This window comes from Xenopus laevis, chromosome 9_10L (assembly GCF_017654675.1).
Source record: "Xenopus laevis strain J_2021 chromosome 9_10L, Xenopus_laevis_v10.1, whole genome shotgun sequence".
Classification (NCBI taxonomy): Eukaryota; Metazoa; Chordata; class Amphibia; order Anura; family Pipidae; genus Xenopus; species Xenopus laevis.
Genome location: NC_054387.1, coordinates 107,371,689 through 107,385,152, shown reverse-complemented (window position 1 = coordinate 107,385,152; position 13,464 = coordinate 107,371,689). Strand labels below are relative to the sequence as shown.

At 39.6% G+C, this 13,464-nt stretch overlaps 1 protein-coding gene across 2 annotated transcripts in view; it reads right to left on the bottom strand.

Moving 5' to 3' along the window:
• Window positions 1–13,203, bottom strand: part of kctd5.L (potassium channel tetramerization domain containing 5 L homeolog) — a 38,089-nt gene extending 24,886 nt beyond the window's left edge. The window contains exon 1 of one of the 2 annotated variants that reach the window (XM_018234439.2): window positions 12,954–13,203. In XM_018234439.2, coding sequence (XP_018089928.1) covers window positions 12,954–13,151 — 198 coding nt within the window. In that variant the 5' untranslated portion in view covers window positions 13,152–13,203. The remainder of the gene's footprint in view (window positions 1–12,953) is intronic. The other variant, XM_041576177.1, reaches the window with a different exon arrangement.
• Window positions 13,204–13,464: the final 261 nt, after the last annotated feature.

The following is a 13,464-nucleotide window of genomic DNA, read 5'->3' as shown; positions in this document are numbered from 1 at the left end:
ATTCGCCAGGACAACGCTAATTCACTACAATCCAAAGTTGCGTCCTGGGCACCGAACGCTGGTGAAGTTGCACTAGCGTTACTGCGCAAAGCGAAGTTGCGCTAGCGTTGCCTAATTTGCATACATCGGGAAGTTAAAGTACAATGGACGTATATGTTGCAGCAAATACATTACACTACACAAGCCTGGGAAAGCTTAATAAAATAATGTTGTTAAATTGCCCTACACATGAGCCCAGTGTATAGCTTATGTGCCAAATGTTAGGAAATGTAGGGGGGGGGGAAGGCCGGTTACCCCCAAAAAAAGTTACGTTCATATTCAGAATAACACCCTGAAAAAAGTAAAAAGACCCTAGCGGTTTTTTTTTAAATTTTTCAACTTTTTTTGAGAAACTCCTATCTAATCTATTGAACTTTGCCTGGTCTGAGATGGCGAAGGCAAGTCTGGCGCAAAAGGCAACGGTCAGTAAAATCCATATCTTAGTGAAGTTGCGTAGTTACATCCATTCGCCAGAGCGCAAATTCGCCAGGCGTTAGGGAAGTGAAGTACCGCTGAAGTCTATCTCTTTCGCTAGTGAAGTTACGCCAGGGACCGTTAGTAAATTGGCAAAGGACCGAAATGACATCACGCTGGCGAATTTTTGCAAGCGTTCGTCACTTCACCCTTTAGTAAATTTGGCCCAAATAACTATATGAAGGATGCAGGCAGGAAGAATGCAGGTTCTGTCGGCATATGATTAAATACCTGGAATAGGATCTGCACTTTTCAGGCATCAGGTCCCCTGAAGAAACTTGCTGTTTGAGGATTTTTCTGTAACAATTAAAAATGGGCTCTCCTAAACCAACACCCATGCTACAACCCCCTCTTTGGTCACCAAAAAAAGTCCATTAGACTCCCCACAGCCCAGGCACAGAGCTAATCGCTGATCTGCACACCCCCTTGAGCAATTCATTTTCAAAATATCTTTGGGGTTTTAGGACATAAAGCTGAACTATTCTGGTAGACCGTTTTACAAACATGCAGAAAACTGAAAAGAATAGCAAAATCAGGAGGGGGGGGGGTGGAAAGCATATAATGGTTCTCAATTTGCATGCAAAATTAGGGCTAGAAATACACACTTCTATCAAAGCAGCACATTCTAAATATAGTGGCTGTCAGAAGAAAATGTAAACTGGCAATCTTAAATTTTCTTATCTGCACACACTTTCTGGTTTGTACCAAATATTATCATTTACTTAGTTAAGGGGGTTGTTCATCTTCCAAACACTTTTTTTTCTAGTGCAGTTAGATTGTTTGCCAGAAATAAACACTTTTTTTTACCGATTTATAGTTTTTTCAAAATTGAAGTTAAATGTTTAATGCTCCTGTATTTGAGTCTGGCAACTCAGTAATTCAGGAGTAGATTTTTAACTGTTACAAATTGCTACATTAGTAGATACATTTCTCAGCAGCAGCTGTGGGATATTAGCAACTATTCAATATCAATATCTATTCAGTATCAATTCTAACAGCTGCCTTTAATGCAACTCACATTTTTAAGAAGAACTTCCTTTCTCTCTGTAATAATAAAATTGTACTTGATCTCAGCTATGGTATAATACATCTTTAATTGACAAAACAATTCTATTGGGTTTATTTAATGTTTAAATGATTGACTAGTAAACTGAAGGTACAGAGATCCAAATTATGGAAAAACCCCAAGCATTCTGGATAACTGGTCTCATATTAGTTTGCATCATCTGTGGGGCACAGGTATAGGTAACTGGGACCAGACAATAAATTGCTGCTATGAGATTTCTCAGACAAAGAAAAACATTTTTTTCTTACATATTTATATGAAATATTATAACGGGCAAAAAGCAAAATCCCAAGATGGCTGCAAAACTCTATTTTGTGCAAATGTTTTCTTTTACCACAGTTATCGATCCTTAGAAGGTTTGCTATGAAAATGGTTATCAGCTATTCTGCGTATTAATATCTCATGGCCAGGATTTTGTTTTGCTAATACACACACAGCACTAACTGTCTTGGAAATGGAAAAATATATACGTACATCTATTCGGTGCACACATCAGAAGACACAGCAACATCAGTTTGCTCTGAAATTTTGTTCTTTAAGATGTTTTTTTTTTCTTTTTTCAAAAGACTAGTGGGGTTTTCTCCAGGGCAATAAATTTGCCCAGGAAATGTGATATTTTAGAATTAGAAAAAATAAAATTGTGGTTTGCTCAAGTATTCAGTATGTATTCTAAATGCATTAGCCACCTTTTGCAGTAATAACAGATTTATGTCTATGCAAATAAGCTTTGAACTAGCTTTGCATAGCTGGGATCATTTTAACCAATTGTTCCATGCAGATTTACTCCATATTGACACTTGTGCTCCACAGTTTTCAAATTGTCCCAGAGAGTCTGAACTGGATGGAGTGAAATGTTCTGTATGGGTTATTGTAGGACATTTATCTCCTCTTGAGTCACTCCAACAATGCTCTGAAGGGAAACACTGCTAAAGAACCTGTTCCTGTCTGCTAAAAATACGAAGCTTGGGCAAAAGTTCACCATCCAACAGGATAAGAATGACAAACACGAAGCAAAGAAAAACCAGCCAAACATTTTAAGATCAGCTTATTTAGTGAAATCCACCATACAAACAGATACTTCCCAGATTTGCCCAAACAATTAGGTTGCTCCGATCAGATTCCAACAATGATAAAATGTAGGCCGTCTGTGAAGGAGCCCATAATTGAGCCGATTCAGTTCTTGCCCTGATAGAATTTTTAAGCCTGTCCATTCAATACTTGGTCATTTTGTGGGCAAATATCAGTCCGGCAGAGTAGTCGGAGGGCCACATAAAAGGACCAATAAGCTGCCTTTTCAACCCGGAACAACTGAATCGGCAGCTTTTATAGATATGGGATCCATTATCCGGAAGCTAGTTATCCAGAAAGCTCAGAATTACGTAAAAGTCCATCTCCCATAGACTCCATTTTATCCAAATAATCCAAAAAATTTCTGTAATAATAAAACTGTACCTTGTACTGTACTTGATCCCAAATAAGATATATAATTCATCCTTATTGGAAGCAAAACCAGCCTATTGGGTTTATTTCATGTTTATATGATTTTCTAGTCAACTTAAGGTATCAAGATCCAAATGACCAAAAATTCCAGGTCCCGAGCTTCTGGATAACCAGTCCCATTTGTGTATTGGCTTGTGCACCACAACCTTAACGCAAATGCCCATTCAAAGCCCAGTCTGCCTGCAAAGATGGTATATTCTTACCCCCAAACAATCTAAGCTGGTATTGCTCAACAAAATTTGTTCTACAAAATTAGGTGTACCTATTAATTTGCTTTAAGTATATACTAAAGAGAGATCCAAATAAATCACAAAGTTTAAGCACATTTTGCTATGTGTGTGCCATCTGAATCTTCTTGGTTACTGCTTTAAAGGGATCCTGTCATCGGAAAACATGTTTTCAAAACGCATCAGTTAATAGTGCTACTCCAGCAGAATTCTGCACTGAAATGCATTTCTCAAAAGAGCAAACAGATTTTTTTACATTCAATTTTGAAATCTGACATGGGGCTAGACATATTGTCAATTTCCCAGCTGCCCCTGGTCATGTGACGTGTGCCTGCAATTTAGGAGAGAAATGATTTCTGGCAGGCTGCTGTTTTTCCTTCTCAATGTAACTGAAGGAGTCTCAGTGAGACATGGGTTTTTACTATTGAGTGTTGTTCTTAGATCTACCAGGCAGCTGTTATCTTGTGTTAGGGAGCTGCTATCTGGTTACCTTCCCATTGTTCTTTTGTTTGGCTGCTGGGGGGGGGAAAGGGAGGGGGTGATATCACTCCAACTTGCAGTACAGCAGTAAAGAGTGATTGAAGTTTATCAGAGCACAAGTCACATGACTTGGGGTAGCTGGGAAATTGACAATATGTCTAGCCCCATGTCAGATTTCAAAATTGAATATAAAAAAATCTGTTTGCTCTTTTGAGAAATGGATTTCAGTGCAGAATTCTGCTGGAGCAGCACTATTAACTGATTCATTTTGAAAAAAATTTTTTTTCCCATGACAGTATCACTTTAAGTATATACTAAGCCACATGACAATTTCCAGTCTGTAAAAAAAGAAAAAAAAACCCCAAAACTTTGGCTTCTAAAAACAAAAAAGGTTTAACAGTATTTCTATGTGTTTCCTCTCTAGCATTTGCATTGACATAAAAGGCCACATGCTAACTTGAATGCAGTTTTTTTTTTTTTTAAATGAAGTTTGCTTTTTTTTTTTTAAAAAAAAAAAAAAAATTTAATGGTCTTTGGTTACTAGACAACGGCTGTAATGCAAAACAATCTACACGCCAGCCTTCCTATAAAAATGATCAGTATTAAAGTACAGCTATGAAATCTACTGATGTGACAGTTGGCAGCCAACAAGATTCCTGCACTCTGTACAAAGGCAAAAATATGTGGTGTCATTTCAGTTCAGCTCCTAGATAGCACCCAAGTATATTCACTCTCTGCCCAGTCCTTGCTACTCTTTAAAGGATCTAGGGGGGGGGGGGGTTATTTAAATTTTTATTTTAAATAAAAAATTCTTTAGTCATGGGTTCATCTAGGAGGGGGTTTCCCAATATCTGGTGTTTCACTCATAACCGTAACATTTCAAAGTTACAAGTTGGTGAAAAATGTGAGGACATTAAAGGGGTTGTTCACCTTTAAATTAACCTTTAGTATGAGGTAGTGAGTAATATTTTGAGACAATATGCAATTGGTTTTCATGCTTTTTTTGTGGTTTACGTTATACAGCTTTATATTCAGCAGCTTTCCGCTTTACAATTTCAGCAATCTGGTTTCTAGGGTCCAAATTACCCTAGCAACCGTGCACTGATCTAAATAATAGAGAATGGAATATGAAGAGGGCCCAAACAGAAAGAGGAGTATTAAAAAGTAGCAATTACAATAAATCTGCAGCCTTTGTTGTTAAGATGGGGTTTGTGACTGGGATTTGGCCGAATCCTGAACTGAACCCTGTTCATCCATAATTCATAAACAGAAAGACGATTTCCAACCTCCTATACACAAAACAGAATATCTTAAGGGGGCCTCACAAGAGAGGGGGTTTAAATTATAAAAAAAAGGGGGGCGGGGAACTGAATGCAGCAGCAGCCCCTTTCTATTACAGATAGTGAGATATGGAAACAATTTGGCAAACCTGCTATACACAGCCAGCTGTCTCAGATCTTCAGGTCAGCAAGGATTTCAAATTAATCTAAATTGTTCCGAATGTGGGTCATGAAAGAACCATCTGTCACTATTAGCAAAAATGCTGCAAAAAAACAAAAAACAAAAGTAGGGCACACAAACTTATGCAATACAGGTACGGAAACGGTTATCCAGAATGCTTGGGACCTGAGGTTATCCGGATAACGGATCTTTCTGTAATTTGGATCTTCATACCTTAAGTCTACTAGAAAATCATGTAAACATTAAATAAACCCAATAGGCTGGTTTTGCTTCCAATAAGGATTAATAATATCTTAGTTTGGATCAAGTACAAGCTACTGTTTTATTATTACAGAGAAAAAGAAAATCATTAAAAAAAAATCTGGATTATTTGGATAAAATGGAGTCTATGGGAGACGGACATTCTGTAATTCGGAGCTTTCTGCATAATGAGTCCCAGATATACACACACATATACATACACACACACACACATGGTTGCTAGACCACTACACTGTACGTTGATATAAATAAAACCACCATGAAAAGGGCACCCAAAAACGGTTTGTCCTTGCAGGCTTTTCAATGGGCAATAGACTCTAGCATTCTGGTTTATACAGGTATGGGATCAGTTAGATAGAAAAAAAGGAAAAAAGGGACCGCAAACAACTCGCCGTTCTCCCCTCACAAAACAGGTGCTCTGTCAGACAGTGTCCCCACTGTATATACACCAAAAATCCAAAAAGCAGACGGCACTTCTGAAAGGTGGGTTTTATTGGAGATCCTGCTGGAAATACCTTACGCGTTTCGGGAGTTATCCCTTAGTCATAGGTAACCTATGACTAAGGGATAACTCCCGAAACGCGTAAGGTATTTCCAGCAGGATCTCCAATAAAACCCACCTTTCAGAAGTGCCGTCTGCTTTTTGGATTTATGGGATCAGTTATTCAGAAAGCTCTGATTTACGGAAAGGCTGTCTTTCATAGCCGCCATTTTATCCAAATAATCCAAATTTTTAAAGAGGATTCCCTTTTTCTCTGTAATAATAAAACAGTAGCTTGTACTTGATCACAACTAAGATATAATTAATATTGGAAGCAAAACCAGCCTATTGGGTTTATTTAATGTTTACATGACTTTCTAATAGACTTAAGGTATTAATATCCAAATTATGGAAAGATCTGTTATCCAGAAAAACCCAGGTCCCGAGCATTCTGGATAACAGGTCCCATACGTGTTACTTCAAAATGAACCTTAAAGGGGAACTAAAGTCTAAAATAGAATCATGCTTGAAATGCTGTATTTTGTATACTAAACATAAACTTGTTGCACCAGAAGCCTAATAAAACAAATGTTTATGCTTTCAAAGTTGGTCACCATCTTGTAACTTTGTTAAACATCTTTGCAAGACAAAGACTATACACATATTCAGTGTGGTCTGGGCTGCTTAGGGGTAGTCAAAAATGATCTAAACGGCACAAGTCAAACAATATCTGCCAGAAGCCGATACAGCAAGACTGATTAATAATCAGAATATGCAGACTGCACTGGATCTTGTGTTGTCAAGTAATCTAATGTGGATTTTATAGTTTTTGTATTGTTTAATAAATACTTTCTCCAACTCTGCAGAACCAGTGGCTGTAGAAAAATAATCCTCCAAATAGAATCACAGTTTATCTGTTTAAATCTGGCTCCATGATCTTTGTCCCTGCAGCTGGAGTTGGAAACACTAAAGAGGATGTAAAGGCAAAAATAAAATCCAATTTTTACTTTATTAACCGAAAAAGAAACCTATCACCAATATATTTCAATTAAAAAATCTGTACAGTTTTTATAAGAAACCTGACTGTATGCAATGAAATGCGTCCTTCATTTACTTGCTCTGACTGCTGCAAATATTAATCTCTACATGGTCGCCGGCTGTTCTACAGAGAAACAAACAAAGCTGCTTGATTCTGGGAAGTCCCTCCCCCCTGCTGTACAAAAGTAAGATTGTTTCCCTGCAGAGCAGTTAGGGACCATCTGCAGCAGTTAGAGAAAGTAAATGAAGGGAAGAAATTCACTGCATACGGTCAGGTTTCTTATAAAAATGGTAGACATTTTTTAATCAAAGTATATTGGAGATGGGTTTCTTTTTCATTAAAGAAAGCAAAATTTGGATTTTATTTTTTTTGCCTTTAGATTCCCTTTAAAGCTTTAGGCAAAGAACAAAAACCTTAATGCAAAGTTTCTGCAACGTTTTCCTATGTTTAAATCCTCGCCTGCAAGCACATTTCTTTTATGAACTTCTAGTCCAAAAATAGCTCATTTTCTGTAAATGTATATTTGTCCTGCTGTGATCTTTATACATGGCTTCCTGCTCTGAGAAGTGCCTGCACAGCAGCTGTCTGTCTGTCCCTGCAGATTGCACAGGTCAGACACTCCCAAGGAGCCCCGTGCTGGCTCATTCTAGTAACAGACTAGAGCAGGGGTCCCAACCTTTTCCACCCTTGAGCAACATTCAGATGTAAAAAAAAAAAAAAGTTGGGGAGCATCAAACAAGTTCCTGGGTCGTGCCAAATAAGGGGTGTGATTGACTAGTGGTAGCCCTAGAAGAAGCTCTGTTTGGCCGTACACCTGGTTTTTATTCAACTGAAACTTGCCCTTAAGCCTGGAATTCAAAAATAAGCACCTTTTTTTTTTTTAAAACTATATATATAAGAGGTCCTCTGCACTCAACCCATTATCAATATATTTAAGACAGAGACATTTTGTGCATACTGCTGAAAGCAGCTAGTAAGTTGCAGGTAAAACTTGGTCCCTTTGTAAAATGTATAATTAAGCAATTGAATTCTTAATGAATCAGATGAAAATTAAGCGTAGGACTGGCCAGATATGGGATGACTTTGACGTAGTTGGCCGGCTTAAATATATTGCAATATATGGACAAACAATCCCTGTGTTGTTTAAAGGGTAAGGCATTTTTTAGTAGCAGTATGCACAAAATGTCTCTGTCTTAAATATATTGATAATGGGTTGAGTGCAGAGGACCTCTTGTAGTCGACTATATGTATTTTGTGGTCACACCCTCATTGCACCCCCGCCTAATGGTTTTAAAAAATAGTGGTGAGCACAACTTTCCCTTGTTATATATATATATATATATATATATTTATTATTATTATTTTTTTTACTTAGGAATATTTCCACACAGCTTTCTTCCAGTCATACAGTCCTAGCTGTATAAGTAGGCATGAGCTATTACAACTGTTGCTTTGCCCTAAAAATGCACAAGAGAACTCAGCTTGAGAGACTCCAGTCCATTTAAGTCAATGGGAGATGGTTATGGGCATTTCTGGGTTAGCTATAAAGTATGATGAGAAAACTCTGTATGTGAAGTCTTAGACACAACCCACTCTCACCTGTAGCTGCTGTGTCCATGATTTGCTGATCCCCTGGTATGAGATACAGGTGGCAACTAATGGTGGGCATCATTAAGTTACCTTTATTATGACACTGTAGACATGAAACCGTGTTTCACTTTAAAAAGATATAATGTGTAATAAAGAAAAAAAATTATACTCTAATAAATCAGCCCAAAACATTTTTTTTTTTAAGTGTTTTTTTCTAAATGTAAAAATTTGTAAAAACCCTACTAGTCCCACTCATCTGTTGTACCTCCCGCTGCCTCCTTTCCCAGGCTGTGCAGGAGAGCCAGCAGGACTCTGCAAACTGCACTGTAGTACAAGAACCAATCAGAAGCTAGGCTGACCTGACAGGGAACTGAAGCCTGTCTTTGCTTGTGTGACTACAGGGTTGTGACTGGCTGTCTCCCTCATACTGTGCTTCTGGCAGTGACCGTTCGGACACGTCCACCCCTCATTTGAAACAGGAAAACACTGTGCAAATTTGAACCTTTTTACAGGCAGCTGCCGGTTGAACAATGAAAGCAAACATTTGATTGGTTGCCATACGTTACTGCCCAGGTGCAAATTTGCCCATTGTTTATGAATGAACCCCTCAGAGCTCATCCTAACTTAGATCTGAAACTGCCCCGGCCTACTTTTAAAGAGGAGGACAATTTTTAGCCCAGATTGCAAGTGGGAATATATATATTATTCATTACGGTCTACAAGATTAGGGGGTTTTAACTTATGCTACATTTCTCCTTTAAAACGGCTTTCATCAGGTTCTATATCATTCTAAAGGTCATTTTACAGGGAATGTGACCAAATATGATGGACAATAAACATGCCCTCTTTGAAAGTTGCTGACTGACTGTACAGTAACCGCTGGGCTACGTAGTAAAGAACAACAAACAGTTTTCCTCACCTCTCTGTATCTGCTATCCAGCGTGAAACAGAATAAACGCAGGTTATGGGGTATTGTGACTTTTTACGAAGGGGATTTCAAAAAGGGGTTACTGACTCCTTTAAGCAGTTACATTGTGAAGTGCTGGCTCTCTCTGAAAGCATGGGATCAGACAATTACCTGAGATGGCCGCTTACACACCAATATTACAGCTTTAAAAAAAAAAAAAGGCGCAAGCCAGTTATTTGCAACGTAAACAGTGTAATTTAGAAATAATAAGTGCACCATAAAAATCACAACAGAATCCCTTTGAAGAAGATAATAGCCCTTAAGTGATTTTCACAAGCCCCATTGAGTTACTAGGACTTCTGTTGTGAATTGTAAAGCAACAATGTGACCATGAAGTGTAACGTCTAAAGCTCCCCATAGACGCAACGGTTCTTCTTGCCGAACGACCGATTTTAGGGAAGTCCGACCAATCCTTAGAAATTATCGTGCGGTTAGTGGGATTCGAACGATCGTACATCTTACGATTTTTCAGCCGACATCTGTCAGGAAATTGATCGGCCAGGTCAAAAAATCTTTGCCGGTCCCAGTGCAATTTATCTATGTTTGCAGGGCCAAGCAGGCAGCTCCCCTTTGTTTTCCTGGCAAATTGGTCTTTTAGTTGATGGTCAATTCGTACGCTCGTTCCGAGAAGATTGTGGTCTCACGATCAGGATCTGATCTTTTAAAAATCTCAACATCTATGGCCAGCTTAACAGTAGTAACTCTGAGCTGGTGCAAGTGCTGCGTAGGTGCAGTTATTCTATGAAAAGCCTATACAGTATGCCAAGTCTGTTGAAAGATAAATATATCCATTTATCAGTAAAGCTCTCGCTGTATGTTTCTGCTGCCGGGTCAGTTAAATTCCTTAAGCTTAGCAGTGACTGTGCTGTGATTTGCTATGTAAAGTGATTATAAGATCACAAAAGCTAACTGATTGGCAGCTGCCTTGGATTCAGACAAGCACATTTACACACAGGTATACATAATTAAAGCAAATACAGCTGTTGTAAGGGCAAGAGAAGATAAGATTACTTTCTTTTTATTCAAATAATGTATGTTGTTCTGGCCAATACCCACATGGTTGGCTTCATAGTACAGGCATGGGATCCTTTATCTGGAAACCCGATATACAGAATGCTCCAAATTACGGAAAGGCCATCTTCCATAGACAGCATTTTATCCAAATAATCAAAAATTGTCTAAGCTATTTCCTTTTTCTCTGTAATAATATAACAGTACCTTGTACTTGATTCAGACTAAGATATAATTAATCCCTATTGAAAGCAAAAACAACCTATTTAATGTTATTAATTTAAGGTTTACATGATTTTATAGTAGACTTAAGGTGGCCATACACCAAGAGATCCGCTCGTTTGGCGATCTTTCGGCCAGATATCGATCGGGGAAGCCCGTCGGGGGGCCACATACATGGGCCAATAAACTGCCGACTCGGCCTGTCGGCATCTTTTATCCGCCTGTGTATGGCCACCTTTAAGGTATGAAGATCCAAATTATGGAAAGATCCATTCTCCGGAAAGCCCCAGGTCCCAAACATTCTATGCATGGAAGGCTGTACTTTTGCATTTTTTTTTTAAACACTGCATTATTACACAATCATATTTCATTTTCCATTTAATCTTTCCAAGATTTTCTATTGAAACAAATGATGTAGTCAGCTGAATCCTAACTATAATGGCTTATAATACCCTAGCTGCAAAGGTCTTGTTTAGTGTTAGCATTTAGTACCCACCGTTATTTTACATCAAGGACGATGGTGTACACAGTAAAATATTTAATGACCACTCTTTTCATTCAACACATTAAATATGTGTGAGGGCTGAAAGCACTGGGAATAATTTTGTCTACCTAACAAAGGCTTTTCAACAAAAAAAAAAAAATTAAATTAGAGGATTTATATTGAAATGTGCATTTGACCTTTAGAAAAACTTCATTTGGGTTAACATAACTGAGTGGGTGCAATGTGAAAGCAGTTTGAAATGATGCACCTTTGTAGTATGTACAGTGGAAATAGTTAATATGAGCAGTCTGCCGCAGGTCGTGACACCATTCGCTTGCACATATTGCTAGCCCAATAAACTGCTAGGCTCCATCTCATACTATATATAGGTCACACTGAAGTTTTATATGCAGGGGGTTTCTCTTAACATCTATATTATTAATGTTTCCAAGCAAACGTCATGAAAAGGCTTTACCCATCGACTCAAGGTCTGTGTCTAACGCCGAACAAGCTGATCTTTCCCCGATATGCCACTAACGGGCATGGCTATATCAGGGGTAATCTGAACGTTCGGCCCTATGGCTGAATGATCGGATTATGATGAGAGCGCAATGGGCTTTGGCGGGACGGGCGGGACAAAATCAAACCTGTCTGATCGTAAAAAACGACCGATCTCCGCCGGACGCAAAATGTCAGGACCTTCCACACACGGTCCGAAAATCTTACGAATCCTCGATTCGTACGATAGGATCTTAGCGTCTATGGCCAGCTTTAGACTGCTTACACCCCTGTCTGTTCCCAGTTTCAAATGCTACCAAACCACTTCAAAACAACAGCTACTACACCAAACCCACTGCCCTTAGTTATAGCCAGCTAGCCAGTAGCATCACTTGATAAGCCAGCAGCCACCTTTCCACTCTGTCCCAGTATTCCACTTCTCCTCTGCAGTCATGTCTGTAACAAGCCACTATTATGCTGTGCAGGAGTTAGCAATACTGACTAGTGTACAGGCAAAGCCATTATATGTTATACAGCTGGACTGTTACACTTAGGGAATGGTATTTGGTATTGCTGGGGACCACACTCCATGCTCTACTGGTTAAGGGTTCATCTAAAGTCAAGTAGGTTTCAAATGGCAGATCATTTGCACTCGCCTGTCACCCACTTATCCTTTATTTTCAACTAGTCTTCATATTTCCACTGCTGCTTTTGCCAACCCTGTGCAGCCTCCTCCCCATCTGCTCCCCAGCTCTGTATTTCCTATAGTTTCTCCTTTCGGCTTCATTTCATCACGTCCCATCAGTCAGTCCATTCCCTTTGCTTCAGTCTATCAGGATGTTTATCCACTCCCGGTCACACCCCTCTGTTATTCACCACTTACTTATCCCACTGCTCCAATAATCCCCTCACTCACTGCTCCCCCAACACCAAGTTCTGCTCCATTACTATCCCTCTGCTCCAATGAGCCCTGAAACTACTTCCCTCGGAACCACTCAATTGTGCTCACGTATTGCCCAATGCTTGTAGCACTCACTCCCCGCTAAACTCTGCACCCTGACTCACCCACAGATCCTAATGAGCCCCCACTCACACAGACCATGGACACGTCCACTCCTGACACTTTGTGCCCATCGCCCGCTTCTTGCGTTACCTTATCCGAGTCCAGGTCGGGGTCCGCCTGGCACAGCCGATACAGGAAGGATTTCGCGTCTCTACACAGGGTTTGCCGCGTCGTCAAGAAGCACGTCCCTCCTACGTTCAGCCGGACCCACTTGGACACACCGGGAGCGGCGTACCTTCTACAAACCGAGATCCCAGTCCCATTCAGCTCGCAGCTATTCCCTTCCATGGCCGTCACTATCCTGCCACTGACAGCGCCGGAAGTGTGCGCTTTTTAAAAAACCTCCCCTCCTCCTTCTAATTGGGCGCTTGCGTCACGCTACACGGAAGCGGAAGTTATGTGCCAGAAGGCGGAGGCGGATTGCTGTATTGTCCCTGACCCATACACCTGCTGCTCTGTGTTTGGTATCGAGGAGCAGATACTTGTATTGTAACGAAGCCCAGTTTACTGTGTTTAGTGGAGTTTGCTGGGAGTGGTGATCCCACAGCAGCCACTTTACCTTTATTAAAGGAGACATATAGGATAAATTAAAAAGAAAACT